This window comes from Schistocerca americana, chromosome 6 (genome assembly GCF_021461395.2).
Source record: "Schistocerca americana isolate TAMUIC-IGC-003095 chromosome 6, iqSchAmer2.1, whole genome shotgun sequence".
Classification (NCBI taxonomy): Eukaryota; Metazoa; Arthropoda; class Insecta; order Orthoptera; family Acrididae; genus Schistocerca; species Schistocerca americana.
Window position 1 is genome coordinate 305,081,056 of NC_060124.1, and position 26,677 is coordinate 305,107,732.

The 26,677-nt window shown below is 43.8% G+C and overlaps 1 protein-coding gene across 1 annotated transcript in view; it reads left to right on the forward strand.

Annotated features, from left to right (window-relative positions):
• The window catches only part of LOC124620108 (hemicentin-1-like), a 125,366-nt gene that overhangs the window by 51,531 nt on the left and 47,158 nt on the right, over positions 1-26,677 (forward strand). The window contains exon 4 of the mRNA XM_047146777.1: positions 18,141-18,275. Within this exon, the coding sequence (XP_047002733.1) occupies positions 18,141-18,275 (135 nt within the window). The remainder of the gene's footprint in view (positions 1-18,140; positions 18,276-26,677) is intronic.

Consider the following 26,677-nt stretch of genomic DNA (forward strand, 5'->3'; position numbering starts at 1 on the left):
GACTTGGATGACAATTTAGTAATGATGAAGAGTAGGCTGAAGTTTCAGACTAGTACGGAAGAACCAATGTGGAAAGAAGTGGAACACTGACGTACTGAGGCATGAAGAGATGCGTTTGTAGTTCTCTGAGGCAATAGCTACAACGATAATGAGTACCGAAGTAGGCACTTCAGTTGAGCAAGAATGGGTGTCTCTAAAAACGATAATCATAGAAGTTGAACAGACAAACAAAGGCACCAGGAAGGTAACTACAAAGAGACATTGTGTAACAGAAGAAATACTTTTAATGATCGAGGATTGGTGGGAGTACAAAACTGCTCAGGAAAACCCAAGATCATAAAAATACATAACTTCGTAATGAAATAAGTAGGAAGTGCAAGGAAGCCAAGGAAAAATGGGAACAGGAAAAATGTGAAGAAATAGAAAAAGGAACAGTCGTTGCAAGGACTGATTCAGCGTTTAGAAAAGTCAAAACAGCTTTCGGTGGAAGTGACATTAAGAGTGCAATGGGAATTCCAAACAAGGAAGAAGGGATGGATAAAATTCCCTCGGATTTTCTGAAATCGCTTGAGGAACCGGCAAGCAAGCGACTATTCAAGTTGGTCTTTAGCGTCTATGAGTCTGGAGACATAACATCAGATTTTCGGAAAAATATAATCCATACAATTCAGAAGATAGCAATGGTAGATAAGTGCGACAACTATCGCAAATCAGTTTAAAGTCTCATGCATCCAAGTTGCTGACAAGAATAATATACAGAAGAAGGGAAAAGAAAAGGAGGATCTATTATATGACGATCAGTTTGGTTTATGAAAGGTTAAGGGCACCAGAGAGGCACCTCTGACGTTGTGATTGATAATAGAAGGAAGACCTAAGAAAAATCAAGACACTTTCATAGGGTTTGTGGACCTGGAAAAAGTTTTCGGTAGTGTAGAATGGTGCAAGATGCACTAAAATTTGAAACGAATAGGAACAAGCTATAGGGAAAAACGTATAATCTACAGTATGTATAAGAATCGAGAGGGAACGATAAGAAAGGGAAACAGAGAATGACGTATAAATAATAAAGTATTCAATGAACTGTGGATGAAGCCCGACCAACAGGCATTACTTGCATTGATCAAAAATGAGAGTGCATTGAGAATGGCTAGTTTCTAGCTGAAATCTAGATCTGCCAATAAAATTTAAAAATGGCGACTGATAGCTGAAATCTATTATTTACAAGTCAATATAACAGTCACTAAGTGCAACAGCTTTCTGAATGGAAGGTAATCTGATAAAGAATGAAGTACTTGGATTAAAAAGTGTGTAAAACAGGGATGCACGCTTTCGTCTCTAATATTCGATCTATGCGGGTACTCAGAAAGAGTCTGAGAAGCTTGTAAAGGTGCCACAGAGGAAGCTGTGCTGAGAAATAATTCTTAAGAAAAAAGTTCGATGCGTTGGCCGTTTCGAGTTATTTAGCATTTAAATTAGCCAATCAGATCGTCGTGCATGCAAATTCAAGCAGTCTGCCAGAGACTGTGCCGCCAAACTTGCTCTTCGTTTGTTTTCGTCAAACCGAACAAACGTAACTTTTTCTCACATAGCTCAAATTCATCACTTCCGAAAAAATCACATTTTAGCTCGTAATGAGCATTTGAACAAATGGTAACTCATAGACCCACAGATGTCTATGTATTGCCGCATTTCAGCGCGTGCAAGTGCTTGAATCAACACGTGCAATGACCTGATTGGCTCAGTTCAGTGATAAATAGTTCGGAAACAGTGCAACATATCGAATTATTTCTCAGCACTACCATCCCTGCAACATCCTCACAAGCTTTTCGTACTGTCTCTGACCACCCTTTATATTTAAATAGTAATGACGGAAATAAAAGAAAGGTTGAAGAGTGAGATTGAAACTCAGGGCGAAAGGATATCAATGGTAAAATTCGGTGGTGGTGAAGATGAAGATGAATTGAGCACAGAATGTGGACTGAGAGTAAACCGAAAAATGACGAAAGTAATGAGGAGTAGCAGAAATGAAATTTAGCCATAATCTTAATATCACAATTGAAAACAAAATAACACAAGGCAGTCGAAGCAAGGGCATAAAAAGGAGATTATCACAGGCAAAGAAAGCATTTATGGCCAATAGAAGTCTGTTGGTATCAAACATCGGCCTTAATCTGAGGAAGGAATTTCTGGAAACATTTTTTTATTGCACAGTATTGAATAGCAATTAATCACAAACTGTGGGAAAACCGTAAGAGACAGGAACCGAAGCGTCTGAGATATGGCACTACAGAACGACATTGAAAATTAAGTGGTCTCAAAAGATAAGGAATGAGGAGGTTGTCCGCAGAATCGGCATAGAAAAGAACTTGTGCAAAATGCTGACAAGAAGAAAGGAAGGATGATAGGATACATTTCGTATCAACAAGAAGTAAATAACATTTGTTGACTCCTAAGATGATGCTAAGACAATTTGAACCAACAACAACCGAAATATTGTATTGAAATTTACGTAAACGATATGAATGAACCATGTGAAACGTAAAATTGATATCTGACACTATCGCATACTAATTCAAGAACTTTTTTCCAATAATGTTATACGACTTTAGCTCCGCATTCGCGTGACAGAACCGATATATTGCAGCAGCCTCGCCTGCTTCTGTATATCGCTTATCGATGGGAACGACCCTTGGGAAGTAATATTCTCCAAGTTCGTAACATCTATGTCAATTTAGCTACGCCACTCGACGAGAGTAATCGAAGACACGCTGTTATTGAATTCCTGACAAAAGCCCTAGCGCTTTGAAGAAGCTATAGAACTCTTACGGCTGTATATGACGGTAGTATTACAGTGTAAGAAATAAGCTGTCAAGTCGGGCGTATGTGGAGTTAGGTCAAGGTCAGGTCTGGAAACTTCACCGTGCATGCAATTCCTAAACAATTTACCGGCTGTTTCAACACAGCAGTTACAAACTCTCAGGAGAGAAAGAGTACAGGTAGACGATGGAAACGTCACAAACGCTTCCCTTGCGTGGTAGTGACACAGGACACAAAACACACGAAAGGAAGCACACTATCAGGTTGAAACAACATGTTTATAGTGGTTAGCACACCTAAAATGCTGGGACGGCTTTGGCTGGAGTACCCTGTGTATGTGTGAGTGTTGGCTGCTCTGTCGGACATGTCTTACAGAACAGACACCAAAATTCAAATGGCTCTGAGCACTATGGGACTTAACATCTATGGTCATCAGTCCCCTAGAACTTAGAACTACTTAAACCTAACTAACCTAAGGACAGCACACAACACCCAGGAACAGACACCAGTCGTGATGAGACGGTTGGTGAACACAGGAGGTACCTAGAGAACAGGGAGAGAAAGGAAGGGATGGGCGAAAATTCGTGACTTCCATCAAAGCATTGTGGCAATGCAATGGCGTAAGTTGACAGTTCGACAAAGTGAACACCATATGTACGTGGGGCGTTTGAAAAGTCCGTGCAAAAATAAAAGCTACTTACGTGTTTTGGGTAAACCTTTTTTATTTTTCGACACAGTCTCCTTTTAGACTTATCAGCTATTAATTGCTGCAATCACCTCCTCGTTTGAATAAAATCTTTGTCCCGACAGCCATTTCTTCAAATTGGGAAACAAATAGTAGTCCGAGGGAGCAAAGTCTGGAGAATAGGGGGGATGTGAAACGAGTTGGAACCCTATTTCCAATAACTGTGCGACCACAACTGCTGAGGTGTGTGATGGTGCATTGTCGTGATGGAAAAGGACTTTTTTTGCGGTCCAATCGCCGGCGTTTTTCTTGCAGCTCGGTTTTCAGACGGGCTAATAACGATGCATAATATGCACCTGTAATAATTTTACCCTTTTCCAGATAGTCGATGAGGATTGCCTCTTGCGAATTCCAAACGACAGTCGCCATGACCTTTCCGGCCGAAGGAATGGTCTTCGCTTTTTTTGGTGCAGATTCTTCCTTGGTAACACATTGTTTAGACTGTTGTTTGGTCTCAGGAGTATAGTTATGCATCCATGTTTCATCCACAGAGACGAAACGACGCTTAAAGTCCTGCGGATTCTTCCTGAATAGCTGCAAACCATCCTTGGAACACTTCACACGATTCCATTTTTGGTCAAGCGCGAGCAATCGCGGAACCTATCTTGCGGGTAGCTTTCTCATGTCAAAATGATTATGAAAAATATTTTGTACCCGGTTATTCGAAATGCCCACAGCACTAGCAATCTCATGCACCTTAATTCTTCTGTCATCCATTACCATTTCATCGATTTCATCAATGATTCCTCGAGTCGTAACATCCACAGGGCGTCCAGAACGTTCACCATCACTTGTATCCATACGGCCACTCCGAAAATCTTGAAACCACTTATAAATTGTTCTAATCGAAGGTGCAGAATCACCGTAATGTTTATCAAGCTCCTCTTTAGTCTCCTGAGGCGTTTTGTCTTTCATAAAGTAATATTTGATCACCACACGAAATTCTTTTTCGTCCATTTTTTGACAATCACTCGACTTTCTTGATTCACATGAATGTCAAACACAAATAAATAGACCAATATGGCTGAAACTTGGTGTGCGTTCTTTCCAAAGATGTTACTAATTAAACATGGCCTCGATACGCACGGGTGATGCCATCTCTCGGACTTTACACGGACTTTTCAAACGCCCCTCATGTGTGTGTGTGTGTGTGTGTGTGTGTGTGTGTGTGTGTGTGTGTACTCTGTATGAGCACAACAGCTCCTTGACGTGTGTTTCAGTACAGGTGCATTAATTTCGTCAGAACTCCTACGGGAAACAATAATTTGCGGGTTAATGGATAGGAACGCTGCAATTCAGCGTGCGGTAAGTTGGAAATCTGAGTCGGTCAGGGATTGTGACCAGATGGCCGTCGCGGCTAAGGTGAGTCCTGGTCCGGCACAAATTTTCAACTTTCGCATTGCATTACCACAATGCCCTGTGTGAATGGAAGTCAAGAATTCCTCCCTTGCCAGCCGGGGTGGCCGAGCGGTTCTAGGCGCTACAGTCTGGAACCGCGCGACGGCTACGGTCGCAGGTTCGAATCCTGCGTCGGGCATGGATGTGTGTGATGTTCTTAGGTTAGTTAGGTTTAAGTAGTTCGAAGTCCTAGGGGACTGATGACCTCAGAAGTTAAGTCCCATAGTGCTCAGAACCATTTGAACCATTTGAATTTATCCCTTCCCTTTCTTTCGATTTGAACCATTTGAATTCATCCCTTCCCTTTCTTTCGACATTCTCTATTTCATATAAAAACTACGCACATCGCAACGTCAGGTCATGCAGCATGTGCGCTGTCTTTGCGGTCGCCCTCCGCGCTCGCTATGAAGCTTTATTTCGCCTGCCGCCAGACGACAGAGTAGGTGGGATATGCCGACAGAGTAGGAGTGGCATTGCACGTACCTTCTTTGCACGCTTGCACAAGACGTTCTCCGAAAGCGTATCCTTCTGCGAGAATACACAACAAAGTGAGCGAACAGTAGCAACGGTAACCAATGAGGAAAGAGACTGTGGAGGGGCTGGTACAGGACAGTGGGTGCCAGCACGCGAGCTATCGCTAGTCATGTCGGGAATTTCCACGGCAGCCTCTGGCCAGCACATGGAGTTACTCGACGAAGATGATTTTCCTCCACGAGTGGCCTTCGCACGGTGGTGTTCACAGATGCGCACAACAGATCCCCGTTTCCCAGCCACTATTTTGTTCACCAGTGAGGCGACCTTCACATAACACCCCTGTGTGCTCGGAGGAGAACCCACACACAACAAGAATCCGTGCAACCCAGAGACGGTTTTCAGTTCTGGGCCGGCATTATCGGGCACCAACTCGAGCCATACTTGTTGCCTCTACGTTTGACAGGTGGAACCTATCTGTCTTTCTTCAGTAAGTATTGCTAGAGCTACTGGACAACGCACACCTACCACTACAATGAATTCTGACATATGGTTTCACCATGAAGGGCCCCCTCACATTACAGCAGTGATGTGCGTCGCCACCTGGATGCATCGTATCGTTAACACTGGATCGGCTGTGGTGGTCCGATGGATTGGCCAATAAGATCGCCAGACCACACTTGGCGCAGGATTAGCCGAACGGTCTTAGGCGCTGCAGTCATGGACTGTGCAGATGGTCCCATCGGAGGTTCGAGTCCTCCCTTGGGCATGGGTGTGTGTGTTTGTACTTAAGATAATTTAGGTTAAGTAGTGTGTAAGCTTAGGGACTGATGACCTTAGCAGTTAAGTCCCATAAGATTTCACACACATTTGAACATTTTGAACCACACTTGCCTTGTCTACTTCCTCTGTGGATAAGTCAAGACACTGGGGTACGAAACACACGTTAAGAGTGCTGAGGAACTCGTTGTACCCATCATGGCAGATGCTGGAGAAGTCTGGGACGTGCCAAGTATCTTCCAGAATATCAGAACTCCCATGCGCAGTCCAGGGTCGTAACCTCGAACACCTTCCTTTACGATGTTTGTTGTCTGTTTTTGTTCTTATTTCTTGTTTTCTGCTGTACTAGGTGCAACAAACAGGTGTTCTCACTCTGTTCGTGTTCTTCCTTTCTCGTACTTTGCCTCGTCACTGCCGCGCCAGGAAAGCGTTCCGACTATGCATTGCCATGTGATTTTCCATCATCTAGATGTGCTCTCTCCTGAAAGTTTGTAACCGCCGTACTGAAGCAACCTGTATTTTTACTAACTCACCACGACAGCCGTTTAAACATACAGAATCTGCATACAGAACACAACATACAGTTAATGCAAACTTTATCAGTATTGTCGTGCTTAGAACTGTGATGTTATACAAACCGTTCAGCCAGTTTTGTAATTTTGCCTAACCTCTTTCCTTTATTTTTAAACTCTGAACTAGACCATGGTATATTTCAGTCAGATAAACGTGTCTCTTTCAAAGTCACTTAATACATTTTTCTGCCTTAGCTACGCACCTTGCCTCAGTCAATTTATTATTTTACTCATGTCTTAAAATTAGCTTGTTATCTACAATTTTTTTTTATACTCATCACACTTAGACTGAGCCTATAGACAGTGTATACTATTGTCTCTATATTGACAGTAATGACGTATGTTTCCAAAATTAATTTTTGAACCATTGCAAAAATGAGAGTCCTTGAGAAACAGCTGAAGCGACTAAAACTAGAAGACATCACGGCTGATTTAATCTGTCAGATTGCATACAGAATCTTCAGCTGAGCTAACCTCTCTCTTAACAATAGTAAACTGTAGATCTGCTGTTGTTGTGGTCTTCAGTGCAGAGATTGGTTTGATGCAGCTCTCCATGCTACTCTATCCTGTGCAAGCTTCTTCATCTCCCAGTACTTAGTGCTACCTACATCCTTCTGAATCTGCTTAGTGTATTCATCTCTTGGTCTTCCTCTTCGATTTTTACCCTCCACGCTGTCCTCCAGTACTAAATTGGTGATCCCTTGATGCCTTAGAACATGTCCTACCAACCGATCCCTCCTTCTAGTCGTGCCACAAACTCCTCTTCTCCCCAATTCTATTCAATAGCTCCTCATTAGTTATGTGATCTACCCATCTAATCTTCAGCATTCTTCTGTAGCACCACATTTCGAAAGCTTCTATTCTCTTCTTGTCCATACTATTTATCGTCCACGTTTTACTTCCATACATGGCTACACTCCATACAAATACTTTCAGAAACGACTTCCTGACGCTTAAATCTATACTCGATGTTAACAAATTTCTCTTCTTCAGAAACGCTTTCCTTGCCATTGCCAGTCTATATTTTATATCCTCTCTACTTCGACCATCATCAGTTATTTTCCTCCCCAAATAGAAAACCTCCTTTACTATTTTAAGTGCCTCATTTCTTAATCTAATTCCCTCAGCATCGCCCGACTAAGAACAATGTTAGCAAGAAGAAAGCACAGGTCACAAACAACCAAAAGAAGAGTAACGGAAGTGAACCACAAAACTACTGTCAATACCATTTATGTCTGTCTGTTGTAGAATGATGATACATATTCTCAACTCACACGTAATGAGATATCTGGAGCAGACCATGCTCCCCGATGTAGTATTTCTTGATTTCCCAAAAGCATTTGACTCAGTATCACGGCAACTCTTACTAACGAAAGTACGGTAATATGAATTACATAACGAAACATAACTAGTTTGAGGATTTTTTGGCAGGAAGGACGCACTGTTGTCTTGGATGGAGAGTCAAGGTCAGATGAAGTAACTTCAGAAATGCTTTAAGGAAGTATTTTTGGGACCACAGATGTTCACGCTGTATGTGAATGACCTGGTAGACGCTGTTAATAATAGCTTCAGACTTCTTGCGGATGATATTGGTGCTCTAAAGAGAGGTATTATTTTGAAAGAAACTGTTCGTATGTTCAGTGAGAACATAATAAGATATCTGAGTAGTGCAATGTTGGCAACTCGCTATGAGTGTTGAGAGATGTAGAACTGTGCTCACTACGCAACTGCAGATTGTCCTATGACGACAATATCGGTGAGTCGCAGCTAGTTTCATCAACTCGTACAAATTCCTGGGTACAACAATATGTAGAGATACTGCAGCGACTCTCGCAAGCATTATTAAATACTTCTAGCTGCCCTACTCTCCTCACGCTCAAGACTAACACGGTTGTTAGTTTTAATGCGTTAATCTCTGTATCCTGTGATGCTGGCGCCCCCAGGAATAATCGGCGCGCAAAGAAGTGGGATAAAAAAAATTAATAAAGTGGCTCTGAGCACTATGGGACTTAACTTCTGAGGTCATTAGTCCCCTAGAACTTAGAACTACTTAAACCTAACTAACCTAAGAACATCACACACATCCATACTCGAGGCAGGATTCGAACCTGCGACCGTAGCGGTCGCACGGTTCCCGACTGCAGCGCCTAGAACCGCTTGGCCACTCCGGCCGGCCGGGATACAAAAGTACTAAGGAATGAAGAGGTACGCTTGATGTTCTCCGAGACTATGGATAATACAGCATGGAACAGCTCAGTAGGTAGTTCAGTTGAAGCGATATGTACATCTCTAAAAAGGGCACTCACAGAAGTTGGAAAGAAAAACTTAGGTATCAAGAAGTAAAAAACCATGTACAACACAAGAAATACTTCAGGGAAATTGAGGAATACAGTAATACAAGTCACTTATGAATAAAACATATAGGAAGTGCAGGGAAGCTAAGACGAAATGGCTGCATGAAAAATGTGAAAAAACTGAAAAAGAAATGACTGTCGGAAGGACTGACTCAGCATACAGGGACGTCAAAACAATCTTCGATGACATAAAAAAAGGGTTACAGGAGTTACACTGTTAAATCCAGAGGAGAGAGCGGATAGGTGGAACGATTACATTAAAGGCCTCTGTGAGAGTGACACTTGTCTGATCACGTGATAGAAGAAAAAACACGATGGAGCAGAGATAGGAGAGGTCGAATAAGGCAGAAGGGGCAGATCACATTCCATCAGAATTCTTGGGAGAAGGGAAAGCAAAACAACTAATCACGTTGGTGTATAGAATGTATGAGACTGATGATATACCACCTGACTTTCGGAAAAACATCCTCCAGACAATTTCGAAGATTGCAAGAGCCGACAAGTGCTAGAATCACCGCACAATCAGCTTAACACTTCATGCATCCAAGTTGCTGACGAGAGTAATATACAGAAGAACGGAAAAGCAAACTAAGGACGTGTTAGATGACCATCAGTTTGGCTTTAGGAAAGGTAAAGGCATCAGAGAGGCAGTTCTGACGTTGCAGTTGATAATGGAAACAAGACTAAAGAAAAATCAGGACACTTTCATACAATTTGTCGGCCTGTAAAAAGCGTTCGACAGTGTCAAATGGTGCAAGACGTTATAAAGTCGGAGAAAAACGGGAGAAAGCTACAGGGAAAGATGGGTAATATACAATATGTACAAGAGCCAAGAGGGAACAATAAGAATCAAGGCCAAGAAGGAAGTGGTTGGATTAAAAAGGGTCTAAGATAGTGATGTAGTCTTTCGCTCCTTCAATCTATGCATCGAAGAAGCAATGGTGGAAATAAAAGAAAGGTTCAAAAGTGGAGTTAAAATTCGAGGTGAAAGGATATCAACGATAAGATTCACTGATGAAATTGCTATCCTCAAAGAAAATGAAGAAGAATTACAGGATCTGCTGAATGGAATGAACAGTCTAATGAGTACAGAATATGGTTTGATAGTACATCGAAAAAAGACGGAAGTAATAAGAAGTAGAAGAAATGAGAACAGCGAGAAATTTAACATCAGGAATGGTGATCGCGAAGTAGATGAATTTAGGAAATTGTGCTACCTAGGAGCAAAAAACCCATGACAGACTGAGCAAAGAGGACATAAAAGGCAGTCTAGCACTGGCAAGAAGGGTATTCCTGACCAAGACAGGTCTACTTGTATTAAACATAGGCGATTATTCCAGGAAGAAATTTCTGATAATGTGCGTTTGGAGCACAGCAATGTATGGTAGTGAAACACGGACTGTGAGAAAAAGGTGGACTGGTATGGTAAGGAATGAGAAGGCTCTCCGGAAAATCGACGACGATAAGCAATATATATGGGAAATATTGATGTGTAGAAGGGACAGGATGACAGGACATCTATTAAGCCACCACGGAATAATTTCCGTGGTGTTACTGGAAGCTGTAGTTGGTAAAAAAATTAAGAGGAAAACTGAGACTGGAATACATCCAGCAAATAATTGAGGTTTTAGGTTGCAAGTGCTACTGTGAGCTAAAGAGGTTGGCAGTGGAGAGGATTTCGTGGCGCACCACATGAAAATAGTTCAAATGGCTCTGAGCACTATGGGACTTAGCTTCTAAGGTCAGCAGTCCCCTAGAACTTAGAACTACTTAAACCTAACTAACCTAAGGACATCACACACATCCATGCCCGAGGTAGGATTCGAACCTGCGACCGTAGCAGCGGCGCGGTTCCAGACTGTAGCGCCTAGAACCGCTCGGCCACCCAGGCCGGCTGGACCACATCAAACTAATCAGAAGACTGATGACTAACAAAAAAAACTATGCACAACGAAGTAGAGTTTCGAACTGACTATATTTATTTTGGTCTTTATCTTGTATATATATCATAGTAAAGTTATGTTTGATTCTTAAGACTTCCTACTTCATTCACTACGTTTGAGTGCAAAACTCTTTTGAGCAGTTTAAAAAAATACCATTCTGTTCTTCAGTCACAAATGTCCGTCTTGATCATATATTCTAAACAATACACAATGACTGGTTTCGGCTTACTGTTATCATAGATACGCTACAAAATGAAAAAAAAACTCTTAAGTAAAGAGAGCAGACGACCCGATGTGGTCGGGAGAGTTCCGATTTTTGGAGTCCAGTCCGCACGTCACTACAACTTCTTAAACAGAAGCAAACATCTGCTGAATCAGATTTACTCATCACAGAAGTATGGGGCCATGAACTGCCATTTGTTGTTACGTGAGCAAGTGTTGTGTCCTGTTTGCTAACTCTGCGCTGATAGAAAGCACCGAAGCTGAAATCGTTATAGGTACAGAAAGCTGGCTTAAGCCAGAGATAAATTCTGCCGAAATTTTTACAAAGGTACAGACGGTGTTTAGAAAGGATAGATTGCATGCAACCGGTGGTGGAGTGTTCGTCGCTGTTAGTAGTAGTTTATCCTGTAGTGAAGTAGAAGTGGATAGTTCCTGTGAATTATTATGGGTGGAGGTTACACTAAACAACCGAACTAGGTTAATAATTGGCTCCTTTTACAGACCTCCCGACTCTGCAGCATTAGTGGCAGAACAACTGAGAGAAAATTTGGAATACATTTCACATAAATTTTCTCAGCATGTTATAGTCTTAGGTGGAGATTTCAATTTACCAGATATAGACTGGGACACTCAGATGTTTAGGACGGGTGGTAGGGACAGAGCATCGAGTGACATTATACTGAGTGCACTATCCGAAAATTACCTCGAGCAATTAAACAGAGAACCGACTCGTGGGACCGAGCGGGGTGGCGCAGTGGTTAGACACTGGACTCGCATTCGGGAGGACGACGGTTCAATCCCGCGTCCGGCCATCCTGATTTAGGTTTTCCGTGATTTCCCTAAATCACTCCAGGCAAATGCCGGGATGGTTCCTCTGAAAGGGCACGGCCGACTTCCTTCCCAATCCTTCCCTAATCCGATGAGACCGATGACCACGCTGTCTGGTCTCCTTCCCCAAACCAACCAACCAACCGACTCGTGGATATAACATCTTGGACCTACTGATAACAAACAGACCCGAACTTTTCGACTCTGTATGTACAGAACAGGGAATCAGTGATCATAAGGCCGTTGCAGCATCCCTGAATATGGAAGTTAATAGGAATATAAAAAAAGGGAGGAAGGTTTATCTGTTTAGCAAGAGTAATAGAAGGCGGATTTCAGACTACCTAACAGATCAAAACGAAAATTTCTGTTCCGACACTGACAATGTTGAGTGTTTATGGAAAAAGTTCAAGGCAATCGTAAAATGCGTTTTAGACAGGTACGTGCCGAGTAAAACTGTGAGGGACGGGAAAAACCCACCGTGGTACAACAACAAAGTTAGGAAACTACTGCGAAAGCAAAGAGAGCTCCACTCCAAGTTTAAACGCAGCCAAAACCTCTCAGACAAACAGAAGCTAAACGATGTCAAAGTTAGCGTAAGGAGGGCTATGCGTGAAGCGTTCATTGAATTCGAAAGTGAAATTCTATGTACCGACTTGACAGAAAATCCTAGGAAGTTCTGGTCTTACGTTAAATCAGTAAGTGGCTCGAAACAGCATATCCAGACACTACGGGATGATGATGGCATTGAAACAGAGGATGACACACGTAAAGCTGAAATACTAAACACCTTTTTCCAAAGCTGTTTCACAGAGGAAGACCGCACTGCAGTTCCTTCTCTAAATCCTCGCACAAACGAAAAAATGGCTGACATCGAAATAAGTGTCCAAGGAATAGAAAAGCAACTGGAATCACTCAATAGAGGAAAGTCTGCTGGACCTGACGGGATACCAATTCGATTCTACACAGAGTACGCGAAAGAACTTGCCCCCCTTGTAACAGCCGTGTACCGCAAGTCTCTAGAGGAACGGAGGGTTCCAAATGATTGGAAAAGAGCACAGATAGTCCCAGTCTTCAAGAAGGGTCGTCGAGCAGATGCGCAAAACTATAGACCTATATCTCTTACGTCGATCTCTTGTAGAATTTTAGAACATGTTTTTTGCTCGCGTATCATGTCATTTCTGGAAACCCAGAATCTACTATGTAGGAATCAACATGGATTCCGGAAACAGCGATCGTGTGAGACCCAACTCGTCTTATTTGTTCATGAGACCCAGAAAATATTAGATACAGGCTCCCAGGTAGATGCTATTTTTCTTGACTTCCGGAAGGCGTTCGATACAGTTCCGCACTGTCGCCTGATAAACAAAGTAAGAGCCTACGGAATATCAGACCAGCTGTGTGGCTGGATTGAAGAGTTTTTAGCAAACAGAACACAGCATGTTGTTATCAATGGAGAGACATCTACAGACGTTAAAGTAACCTCTGGCGTGCCACAGGGGAGTGTTATGGGACCATTGCTTTTCACAATACATATAAATGACTTAGTAGATAGTGTCGGAAGTTCCATGCGGCTTTTCGCGGATGATGCTGTAGTATACAGAGAAGTTGCAGCATTAGAAAATTGTAGCGAAATGCAGGAAGATCTGCAGCGGATAGGCACTTGGTGCAGGGAGTGGCAACTGACCCTTAACATAGACAAATGTAATGTATTGCGAATACATAGAAAGAAGGATCCTTTATTGTATGATTATATGATAGCGGAACAAACACTGGTAGCAGTTACTTCTGTAAAATATCTGGGAGTATGCGTGCGGAACGATTTGAAGTGGAATGATCACATAAAATTAATTGTTGGTAAGGCGGGTACCAGGTTGAGATTCATTGGGAGAGTGCTTAGAAAATGTAGTCCATCAACAAAGGAGGTGGCTTACAAAACACTCGTTCGACGTATACTTGAGTATTGCTCATCAGTGTGGGATCCGTACCAGATCGGTCTGACGGAGGAGATAGAGAAGATCCAAAGAAGAGCGGCGCGTTTCGTCACAGGGTTATTTGGTAACCGTGATAGCGTTACGGAGATGTTTAATAAACTCAAGTGGCAGACTCTGCAAGAGAGGCGCTCTGCATCGCGGTGTAGCTTGCTCGCCAGGTTTCGAGAGGGTGCGTTTCTGGATGAGGTATCGAATATATTGCTTCCCCCTACTTATACCTCTCGAGGAGATCACGAATGTAAAATTAGAGAGATTAGAGCGCGCACGGAGGCCTTCAGACAGTCGTTCTTCCCGCGAACCATACGCGACTGGAACAGGAAAGGGAGGTAATGACAGTGGCACGTAAAGTGCCCTCCACCACACACCGTTGGGTGGCTTGCGGAGTATCAATGTAGATGTAGATGTAGATTATACAGTTATGATGAATGTGCCTATGTTTTAAATTATGTTTGTTGCATTATCATTTGATGCCTACTTTTCATTTCGTTGTAAACTTTAACAAATGTGCAATGATTACAGAGCATTGTTGCACTCCGGGCAGTGAGCAGTTACAAAATTGTCCCAGTTTCGACTCACAAAAATATGGGCACCTAGTGTGATGAAAGTAAGTTAAATTGCCTGAGGGCTTAATACAGAGAAAATTTATGAATATATAAAAAAGATAACATGACTGACAGCCGTATGTACCATTAAAATATTCTGATGTAGATATCAACATCAAACAATTTGTACTCTTAGGCAATAGTAAGTGCTGGTGTCGACATGGGAACGTGCTATACTCACACAAACATAGCTGAAGCGAGTAGAAGGCACTAGTGCTGAGGAACACGTGTGGATAGCATCGTAAATTTAGTAGCTTAAAATAAAATACGCACAATCATTAATTAAGATAATTTCACAAGGGAACATGTCTGTCAAACGACAGCGCGCGACCGTGTACACTCGCTACAGGCAGGCACAGCGGTATCAAGTGTGCACCTCGCTGCTTCCGCAAACACCACCACAGAACAAACACAGTCCGCAGAGGGCCGCGAGGAGCGCCAACTGGGCTGTTCTCTGAGTGCGTTATCGAAATCGAGGTTACTAATTTAATCACATTCTCTTATTAACAATCTTTCATATATTCTCCTGTTCTATTTACTCTGTCATGCTAACAGGTTTTTCCTCTTAAGAGACTCTTATTTACATTTTACACGTTGTATTCGGACTTTAAGTGTGTGTTTTATATCTACATGTTGTGTTTCATTTTAGGACCTGCTGTTAGACACACGTATTGCTGCTTCACGTCGTTTTACATAATGATTATGCATATTCCATTTTGGCCTGTTGATTTTATAACGCTAATCACTCACATACCTCATTAACAGTGCCTTCAGCTGGCTATAGCTATGTTTTTTTATATGTATATTTAATTGTAAGGCACCCCCAGCCCAGCACTTGTTATGCATTTAGTTGGCTCTGGCTCTGAGCACTATGGGACTTAACTTCTGAGGTCATCAGTCCCCTAGAACGTAGAACAACTTAAACCTACCTAACCTAAGGACATCACACACATCCATGCCCGAGGCAGGATTCGAACCTGCGACCGTAGCGGTCGCGCAGTTCCAGACTGTAGCGCCTAGAACCGCTCGCCCAGCCCGACCGGCCTATGCATTTAGTGTGTACAGACTGTTTCACGTTGATATTTGTATTAGAATATTTTTAATGCTGTAAGTGGGATTATCTTCTCTATGTATTCAGGGATTTTCAGTATATTTATCCCTCAGCTAGTTGAACTTATTTTTCTCACATTAGTGATTTTTTCTACTTTGTAACAGATCTGATGATAGTAGTAAGGCGAAATCGAATGTTTTGAATTGTATTGTTCAAATGGCTCTGAGCACTATGGGACTTAACATCGGAGGTCATCAGTCCCCTAGACTTAGAACTACTTAAACATACCTAACCTAATGACATCACACACATCCATGCCCAAGGCAGAATACGAACCTGCGACCGTTGCAGCAGCGCGATTCCATACTGAAGCGTCCAGAAGCGCTCGGCCACAGCGGCCGGCAATTATATAGTAGGAGAGACTTGAACCTGGAGGATAGATTCCTAGGAACACACAAAACGAAAAAACTTAGTAACCTACGACTATAAAACATCAATACCCCAACCAGCAAACTTATACGCATACCTGGGTGTAATACGTTGTACGAATATTAAATGGCCGGAGTGGCCGAGCAGTTCTAGGCGCTTCAGTCAGGACTCGCGCGACCGCTACGGTCGCAGGTTCGAATCCTGCCTCGGGCATGGATGTGTGTGGTGTCCTTAAGTAGTTCTAAGTTCTAGGGGACTGATGACCTCATAAGTTAAGTCCCATAGTGCTCAGATCCATCTGAACCATTTGAATATTAAATGGAATAATCACATAGGCTCAGTCGTGGGTAGAGCAGGTGGTAGGCTTCGGTTTACTGGTAAAACTAGGGAAATGCAATCAATCTACAAAGGAAACTGCCTTACAAATATCGACCTATTCTAGAATATTGTTCAAGTATGACGGACCAGCACCAAATACAATGATAATGAACGTACACAGAGAAGGTCAGCACGAGTGCTCACAGGTCTGTGTCACCATTGGGAGTGTGTCACAGAGGTGCTGAAGACACTGAATTGGCACTCTCGAAGATAGACTTAAACTATCCCGAGAAAGCCTACCTACAAAGTTTCAAGATCAGGCTTTAAATGATAATTCTGGGAATATGCAACCCTCCAACCCCGTCCCCCGCCCCTCTCACGTATCGCTCACACAAGGGTCCAGTGATCTTGAGCAGGTTAAATTAATTACTGCATGCACAGAGGAATTTAAACAATCATTCTTCCCGCGCTCCATACGTGAATGGAACGGGAAAAACCCCTAATAACGAGGACAATGGGACGTACCCTCTGCTATGCACCTCACAGCGGTTTGCAGATTATAGATGTAGTTGTAGATGTTCCCTAATCGGTGTTTCAATCTAGTGACTGATCTTAGAATCACTTGAAGGAATGCGCACTACACACCACCACTAGCAGTTTTCCGGTATTTTCTACTGTTTTTGTTGTTGCCTGACATGAGGTTGTGTTTTGTGCAGCGTTTGGAACCATTACGAGTTAAGTGCTGAATAATATATTAAAGCTATTAGCAGGATATTATTAATTCTTCAGTTCCAGAGTTTTATGGTGAGTAAAATTCTGTATTCTCCTGTTTTTAAAACTTGTCATGTAACATGTCGGCGATTAAGCCATACTTGGTCGGTTGTGCATCATTTTGTACCTACAGATGCAACACGTAATATTTGCAGATGAACTGATTTTTTTAATGATTTAGCAGTTTTCTCTGTCATGAAAACGACAATTTGTGCTAATTGCCAGTAGCTCGTAAGTCAAAATGTTTTTAATTTTTAACCGAGTTTCGACACTACTTCTTCATAATTTAATTTCACTTGGTGGCTATTGGTATGTAGCAGAGTAATAACGTAAGATATAGATTATTAAATGCACTACTGACAAGATCTTCTCGGCGGCAACTCTTTTAAATTTGAGTAGTATATTTGTTCCTAGGTACACGACCATGTTGTACCTTGAAATAATTTTTCAAATTTCGAAAAAACTTAATTTCCTGGAGTAATTTTTGTAATTTTAGAAAAAGACTGAAGGATGCACAAAATGACTGCTATAATTTAAATATGGAATAATAAAGCATTTTACATTTCTGTTACAAGGTTGCCTAGAGGTGTAACTATTAGAAATATTGCAAGGAACAACTCTCTCCCCAATATGTGATCATGATTAAAGTGTCAAACATATGTCTTCAGTTGACTTATTGTTCTGTATGGATCGTTTTGTCGCTACGTGAAGAACATTAGTGACACAACAGCTGATTATTCGATAAACGTAAACAATCGTCCTACACAATAATCACAGGTAAATAAACTGTTCAGCTCCCCTTTTTGCGAATAGACAATATTTGGAATCTAACTATGACCTCTTTACAGGTGCCGACAGGCAGCGGCACAAAGTCTCACTTGTTCAACCTCCACGTGGTGGTACCGAGAGCTGTCATCCTTGGCCGACGCGAGTACCATGTTGGCGAGGGCAGCACCGTCTCGCTGGTCTGCATCATCGATAACGTGAGTACCACTCATATACTTTCCGCACCAAGTCGGAACGTACACTCTTTGACATAAAACTCGACCGGTGGCCGGCCGCTTCAGAGGCTAAGTCCGCGCCGATCGCGACATGGGACAATAAAACTGGCCAACTCACTAATTCTCTAAGTCCGGTTATCTGCACAATCTGGCAACACTGCAGACTGCGGCACTTCCTGGAGGAAAACTTGTCCCATGATAGAGAAACACTAGGCCGATTACGCCTGTGGTCTAGCGGTCAGTCGGCTCTCAGCCGTGGCAGCGTGCGGACGGCCCCGCGCGCCGGCCAGTGCTCCGCTGCAGGCGTTGTTTACATCCGCGTCGTAGCTTTCAGGCTTGCGTCCGTCCACCGTGAACAACATGTCGAGCGCTTACCGCCGTGCGACCCTTAAAGTTTCCTTCCCAGCTGAACATGCGCGACCTCGTGCACATGAAGTTGAAACGTTCATACGTGAAGAAGTTCGTTTAGATCCTAACCACGTTATCGGAATCCATTTTTCGATCACGAGTAGTGTCGTTCATATTAAAATGACAAACACCGAGGTGTGTGAAGATGTTATTCGCCGCCATGCCAATGGACTTAAGTTCAAATACTCTGATGGTCACGTCGGCGCCGTAACACTTGAACTCGCAGAGTACGGTCAACGCACGATTAGGGTGTTTGAACTACCTTTTGAAGTGCCGAAGGACGAAGTTGTCTCTGCGTTACAACCATACGGTAACGTCATCGGCTACGTAGAGGAAAAATGGCAAACCTTCACGACCTACCATGTCCTTAATGGTGTGCGTCAGGTCAAAATTGAACTGAAAAAACATATTCCATCATACCTGACCATTGGCGGGGTGCGAGCCATTGTCATGTACGACGGCCAACCCCGAACATGTGCGGGTTGTGGACAAGAAGGCCACGTCAGATCCGCCTGCATGCGACGCCGCCTGATCCAGACGCCGGTCGGCGAGGAAGCGTCCCCAGCGGTGATGACTCAGATCCCTGTCACATACGCCAAGGTTGCCCAGGAAGGTAGCACGTCTACACAGAGTCTTCCTGCTCCGCTGACGTCGTCTGATCAGGTAGATGCAACCGCTCCTGAGATTCCTTCTGAGGTGCCCCAGACGCCAGATCCTAACCTGCCGAATCATCGCAGCACTGTGACTGAAAATGCTACTGAGATGGACGTTGATCCGGGAGTGGTACCTACTTCTGCTTTCCTTCAGACTGGTCCGGAGTCAGACGAAAGCCACCCGCAATCGGACTCTGAACGACTTGTTCGAAAACAAGGGTCGACACGAAAGAGGAAGAAACGTAGCCGTACACCCCCTGATGAATCCATTCTACCGATTGATACCGGGGATGCAGACCCGAAGATGGACGACAAACCGATCTTTGATGACCGAAAGGCTGATGCGAAAGACCCGCCACAGGCGACCACTGGCAACGAACACCCCTCCTTACTGACGCCGTCGCCCCCACAGGTCGACGTTGAAGAGCGTCTATCCGATGAGACGAAAACTACGTCTCCTCTCCACGTGGATTACGTGCACAGCCGATACCCTACCGCAGCATCAGTCTCCTGGGCGGACGACGTGGAGATCGAAGGGACTGGGGCAGATGCTGCTGATGATGGGGCACCCCCATCGGTTGCGCCCGCGCCCGCAAACTCTCCACAATAGCAGCCTCTTCAGCGGACCGGCAAGATCGACGACCTCTCGCTCCTGAAGAAGAAGTCCCGCCTGTGCCTGTGGGACTCCAACACCAGCATTATCGTGTCGCAACGATTAACCTCGCGACCATTCGTGCGCCCCACAAACTAGCGCTGCTCCGCGATATGATTTATGATGCGGACATAGATATTGCGCTTTTTCAGGAAGTGCATGTCGCCGATTTTTCACCACCACATGGCTTCATGGTGCATCTTTCTCCCGCTTCGGACACCGGTAGTGGTGTTGCCATCATCTTACGCGAAGGTCTTCCTGCCGAAGATGTCCTATACCTCCCCAGCGGCAGAGGTATGGCCCTTACTCTCTTTGGTGTACGCATCATCAATATTTATGCGCCGTCGGGCTCCAGCTACCGTCGTGAACGCAATGCCTTCTTCGCGAATGAAGTCACACCCCTTTTTATGGGACCACACGATGACTGGATCATGGGTGGAGACTTCAACTGCACCCAGCGACCTCAGGACCAATTGCCGCGTCACTCACCATGCGCAGCTCTGGAAACAGTCGTCACGCGGCTACAATTTGTCGATACGTGGAGACATGTTCACGGTGATCTTTTGGGCTTTACGTACCACACTGCGCACTCCTCTAGCCGACTGGATCGCATCTACATCTCGCGATCCCTAATTCAACACACTCGACAGGCTGAAATCTGGCCTGTTGCTTTCTCAGACCATGAGGCTTACTTCTGTGATGTTGTTCTCACAAGACAGGCAGTATGGCACGGACGTGGTTTATGGAAACTGAACACGGCACTTCTTAATTCACCTGACTGTCGACTTCTAATAGAAGACACTTGGATCACATGTAATAGACGCCGACCCACGTATCCGTCTACCATATCCTGGTGGATCCAGTGTGCAAAACCTGCTCTTCGAAAAACTTTAATCCGGTATGGCAAAGATGTTGTCGCCTAGAGGAAGAGCACTATGGACTTTTACTACAGGATCCTACGAGAATGCTCCACGATGCCAGCCTCCCCTGAGCGCCATACAAGGATGAACCAAGCTAAGGCCCAAATCTCCAATCTCATGCGACGGCATTTGGAAGGGGCGATAGTACGATCTCGTACTGCTGATCGCATGCCTCATGAACATCCGTCGATGTACCATATCATCAAAGAACGACAAAATCGACGCCGAAAATTGATTCACGTCCTAACGGATCAAGAAGGGCGTCACTACGTAACCCAACCTGCCATAGGGAATGTGCTTCACGCCCACTACCGGCAGCTCTACGCCGCAGTTCCACATTCCCCAGAGTTGATCGAGGAAGTCTCACAGCTCAACTTCGGTGGTATCCCAGGAGATGCGGCGATTGACTTGATGTCGGAGGTGACTGATGAGGAAGTCCGCGATGCGATCCGGGCAGGAACCATCAATCGCTCGCCGGGCCCCGACGGTCTTCCCCTCGAATTTTATCGCACCTTCCGTGATTTGTTACAGTCCACCTTCACCTCCATCTGTCGGGAACTGATGTCTCCGGAAGTACCTGTGCCGGACGCTTTCATGGAAGGAATTATTATTCCTGTACATAAACCGCACGGTGGCAACAATATCAGTGATTATCGGCCCCTCACCCTCCTTAACAGTGATATGAAAATCTGCACTCGCCTTTTGGCAGCACGACTTAAAAACGTTGCCCGCTATGTTGTGTCGCCAGACCAAGCATCTTTGGGAGGCGACAACAATATTCGCACGGCTTTATAACGCTACAGGGATATGATCGCCGTTACCCAGGCACAACGCCTCTCTGGGGCACTTGCGTCTTTGGACTTCAGTCAAGCTTTTGATAGGGTTGACCATTCGTTCCTTACGGCCGTTCTCCACCATATGGGTTTCCCGGTCGCCGTTATCACGGTAGTGATGCGCCTTCTGCGGGGTGCCTCATCCAGGATTCTGTACAATGGCAGACTCACTCCACCGATAATAATAGGTCGATCCGTACGTCAAGGTTGCCCTCTATCAGCAATTTTGTACGCCTTTTCCTTGGAATCCTTGCTATGTGGACTAAGACAACGTTTGGTAGGGTTGTCCATAGATCGCTACCGATTCTGTTGCACGGCCTATGCTGACGATGTCGTCATCTGTTTACGTAATGCCGACGAAGTTCGAGCTGTTTTGACGTGGGTAGCGACTTATGGTGAGGCGTCGGGTAGCTCTTTAAACGTACGTAAGTCACAAGTTATGTTCATTGGCACGGGACTTCCCGTAGAGTGCGTTACACCTCTCACCACCGTTGATACCATTCGTTGTTTGGGAATAGATTTTTCATCTGATCTCCGGCGTTCAGCCACCATCAACTGCCGACGCCTCTTTTTAATGATCAGAGCGGGTCTTATGGACCATCGCCTTCGATCCCTAGATATTCTCCAACGAGCTCGATATGTCAATACATTTATCGCATCCCGAGTTCCCCATGTAGCGCAAGTTCTACCTTTCCCGCTTACTGTGGCACGTCGCATGTTGGCAGCGATGGCATCTTTCGTCAGCTCTGGGATGTTGTTCAAAATTAGCTATGCGACCCTTACTCTTCCCCGTGAACGAGGTGGGATAGGTCTGTTTCACGTGCCGGATAGAGCTCGCGCCCTATTTGTCAGCTCCCAGATGGCGGTATGGACACGTTGCCCAACGAGCCTCACTGGTCTCCTCCTGTCGGCATACTCGCCGGTCTCACTGTCAGCCCCAGTGATCATCTCGGATGTTCCGGCCCAGTTCCATTATATGCGGTACTTCTTTCTGGAACTCAGTTATCTACGCCTCACCTTACCAAGACAGCTTTTGCTCAAGACAAAGGCAGTATACAATGTCCTCCAATTAGGTCGTCCACCTAACCCGATTGAACAAAAGTTCCCCCAGGTTGACTGGCGTCATGTATGGCGCGCGGTGTTCGCCTGTTACCTTGACACGAATGTTCAATCTGTCTGGTACATAACTGTCAATGGTAAGCAAATCAACCAATTTCGCCTTCATCGTATCCACCTCGCCCAATCACCTCTATGCTCCACGTGTGGAGTGCCAGACAATGATGAACATCGGTTTGTTTGCGGACCGGCGGCGGAGGTTTGGCACTTGGTTCGACGTATTGTGGCTTTTCTAACGCGGGACATTCCGGATCGGATTACTCCCCTTTCATTATTATTTCCGGAACGTGACTATTTTCCTCGGACTAAGACCAATGCAGTGAATTGGATTCGCGGACATGCCATTCACTACTTATTTGGACAAACTGTAGACTCTGCACTCGATTTTTGGACATACCTCAATGACCGTCATTATGTCGTTGTCCGTCACCCAAAATACAGACAATTTTTCTCGAACTTCCTTGGGAGTGCTTTCCACGAGCCGCCTCGCAGCTGGAATGTGTTAAGCCAAGAGAGAAGAAGGTTTCCTGTTTGAACCAATGAACATTTCTGAACAATTGAACGTAACACATCCATTTCGAGAAGACGTGACTCAACATATTACCAGCGGGGCGCAGAAGGCCTCTGATCAATTACACAAAAAAAATAAAAATAAAGATAAAAAATAAATAAATAAATATAAAACAAAAAAAAATTATAATAAAATTCAGAAAAAGGAAGATTATGTTTTGTTTTTCAGGATAGCCCTAACCTTGATTTCCCATATTTCCCCTGGTATATAAGCAGCTCTCTGGGGTAGGTTTAGCCAGGAGCCAACGCCTGAAGTGGCCTAGATTTTTTTTTTTTTTTTTTTTTTTGTTATAGGATGAAAAGTGGCGGTGGCACTTGTTTTTTTTTAGTTCCATTAAAAAAAAAAAAAAAAAAAAAAAAAAGCGGTAGCGTGCGTTGTTTCTGTTCGTAATGTCAGTGGATCGAGACCAGCTGGCATAAAATATTTTTATAGCCTCTTCTGTCTGAATGCTGAAGACGTGAATGTAATGGTAGCGCAGATTCAATCTATTTCGCTTTCTGACACACCGATATCAAAATTTTATCCAGTAACGATTTCGCGCCAGATTTCCTGCAGACTGTCCTCCTCTGGACTCCGTATGCGGCAAAGCTCCGGGATCCATTTGCTGGCTACCGGCAGCGGCCGTGGCAACAGCAGCGGCGCTGCACTCCCCCGTTCTTTATCGAAAGCGCCTGCTCCCGCTCATCGCATTTGATGATTTAAAACGCTTTATTATTAAATGTTGCTCCACAGAAAATTTCTACGATTTCCATTCACACTCAAAAGCAACGGAGACAGACGCCCTGATTAGTAGGCGGGTATTATATTACATTAATCGGCAAGAGCTGAGTATGGCCTGAAATTAATTTTATAGACTGGGACGAAATTAAACCACGTCGCTACATTCGATGAATTTATAAATGCTTCATACCTCATTTCTTTTCCTTTCAAACTCAATTATTTGTGCAACTTTTGGTCAATGTTCGGATGTTTTAGTCAAGCCGAGGTGAGCGTCTGTGGTGTAAAGTGTATTACGGTTCTTGTTTCATTCCTTATGGTAACTCTATGCGATAAACTGTGTGAATACCTTGCAATGCATGCTCTGTAGCAGTGCAGGAACACTGCACATTTGGAGTTCCATGTATGGGTTCATGAAGTATTTAATGTTGATCGGAAGTGATAGTTAAGGTCATCAGATTTAGACCAGAAAAATTTGTCGTTTTGGAGGTTTCAGAGAACAGAAAGGAATTGCTAACACCGGTGTTAGAAAACGTCTACAGTTAAATGCTACTGCAAAAATTTAGAAGAGGGGAACTATATTAATCAACATGTGCACTTCATAAACAACCTTCTGACATGTTAGATCTATATGACGAACGAAACTCAAATTTATATCGTTGACAGTCGCTTTGAATCTTTTCAGGATCTATTTTACAGTGAAGCACCTTGGCATTTGTAAAGCAGACATCCATGATATTAACTTAATTTACTAAGTCGAATCGGACGAAGATTGATGTTTAAAGGCATTCTTCAGATTTCGTACAAACAATTTTTACTAGCCGTTTGCAACTCCATTAATTAAAATGGAAAATAAAAGGTTGTAGTCAGCGGCTTCCACCGACATTGGAAGTGCTATGTCATACAGTACGACCACCGCAACGCACAAGGGAACCCCTTTTTTTTAATTTTGCTTTTTTTCTTTTACTTTTTTTGACGATTACCCCTTTTTTCTCTCTTATTTTAAAGCCCCTTAGGAAAATGGCAATTAAAAAAGAAACTAAGTGCCACCGCCACTTTTCATCCTATAACTAAAAAAAATATCTAGTCCAAATGGCTCTGAGCACTATGGGACTCAACTGCTGTGGTCATAAGTCCCCTATCTAGTCCACTTCAGGCGTTGGCTCCTGACTAAACCTACCCCCAGAGCTGCCTATATACCAGGGGAAATATGGGAATTCAAGGTTAGGGCTATCATTACAAACAAAACAAAATCTTCCTTTTTCTGAATTTTATTTTTATTTTGATTTTTGTTTTGTTTATCTTTGTTGTGTAATTGATCAGACTCCTTCTGCGCCCCGCTGGTAATATGTTGAGTCACGTCTTCTCGAAATTGGTGTGTTCCGTTCAGTAGTTCAGAAATGTTCATTGGTTCAAACTGGAAACCTTTTTCACTCTTGGCTTAACACATTCCAGCTGCGAGGCGGGTCGTGGAAAGCACTCCCAAGGAAGTTCCAGAAAAATTGTCTGTATTTTGGGTGGCGGACAACGACATAATGACGGTCGTTGAGGTATGTCCAAAAATCGAGTACAGTCTACAGTTTGTCCAACTAGGTAGTGAATGGCATGTCCGCGAATCCAATTCACAGCATTGGTCTTTGTCCGAGGAAAATAGTCACGTCCCGGAACTAATAATGAAAGGGGAGTATTCCGATTCAGAATGTCCCGCGTTAGAAAAGCTACAATATGACGAATAACCTCTGAGCTAACGACACGCTGGCGACCACAGACGGACTATAGTCACTGCGATGTTGCCTGAGCCTCAAAACGCAACCTTAAAACACACAAACAGGTGTTACTTATGTGAAGAACGCCGTTCTTGGAGTCCAGAAATTAATTATACTTTCTAAGTGTCTCATCTTACAGTGGATTCTATCGTACGAGTCTTCGATGTGGAAAACGAATGTCAAGTGAATTTAGCGAGGTAACGCCGGCCTACACCCGGAAGTAAATGCACTATCAGAGTGTTGACAAATACTTGCTACGACGCTGCCATTTCTCGGTTCTCTTACGAGGCAGCTCTTCAGCGAAATGCTTGCCGTGATTCTCCGATACGGTCCTTCAGAGTGGAGACGCGCGCGCACGTTTGGTTTTTATGCGGCGTTCTCCCCTGATGGTTTCTGACGTCGCCTTGTGGGCTATGTCTACATTTGCGACATTCAATTATCATTAATCCAGAATGATACAAGTTTCAGCTTCCGGCGTGGAAAAAGGCTGTTGACGCCGACATTATATCATTTCAACGTAGGGAAAGCAAAACGGGTCATTCAATGTTTCTCATTCAACATAAAGCATGTGAGATAATTTTCCGTAACGTTCATAATCATCTACAAATACAAACGAAGTAAAAATACATCTGAAGCTTATTCGAATTGAATATAATGTAAGATACCAAACGCTTTGCACCTCGATGTCGAATTTGTCCACGTGCAATCTTTTGCAGCATACAAAAAGAATGTCACGATTACCACGAGA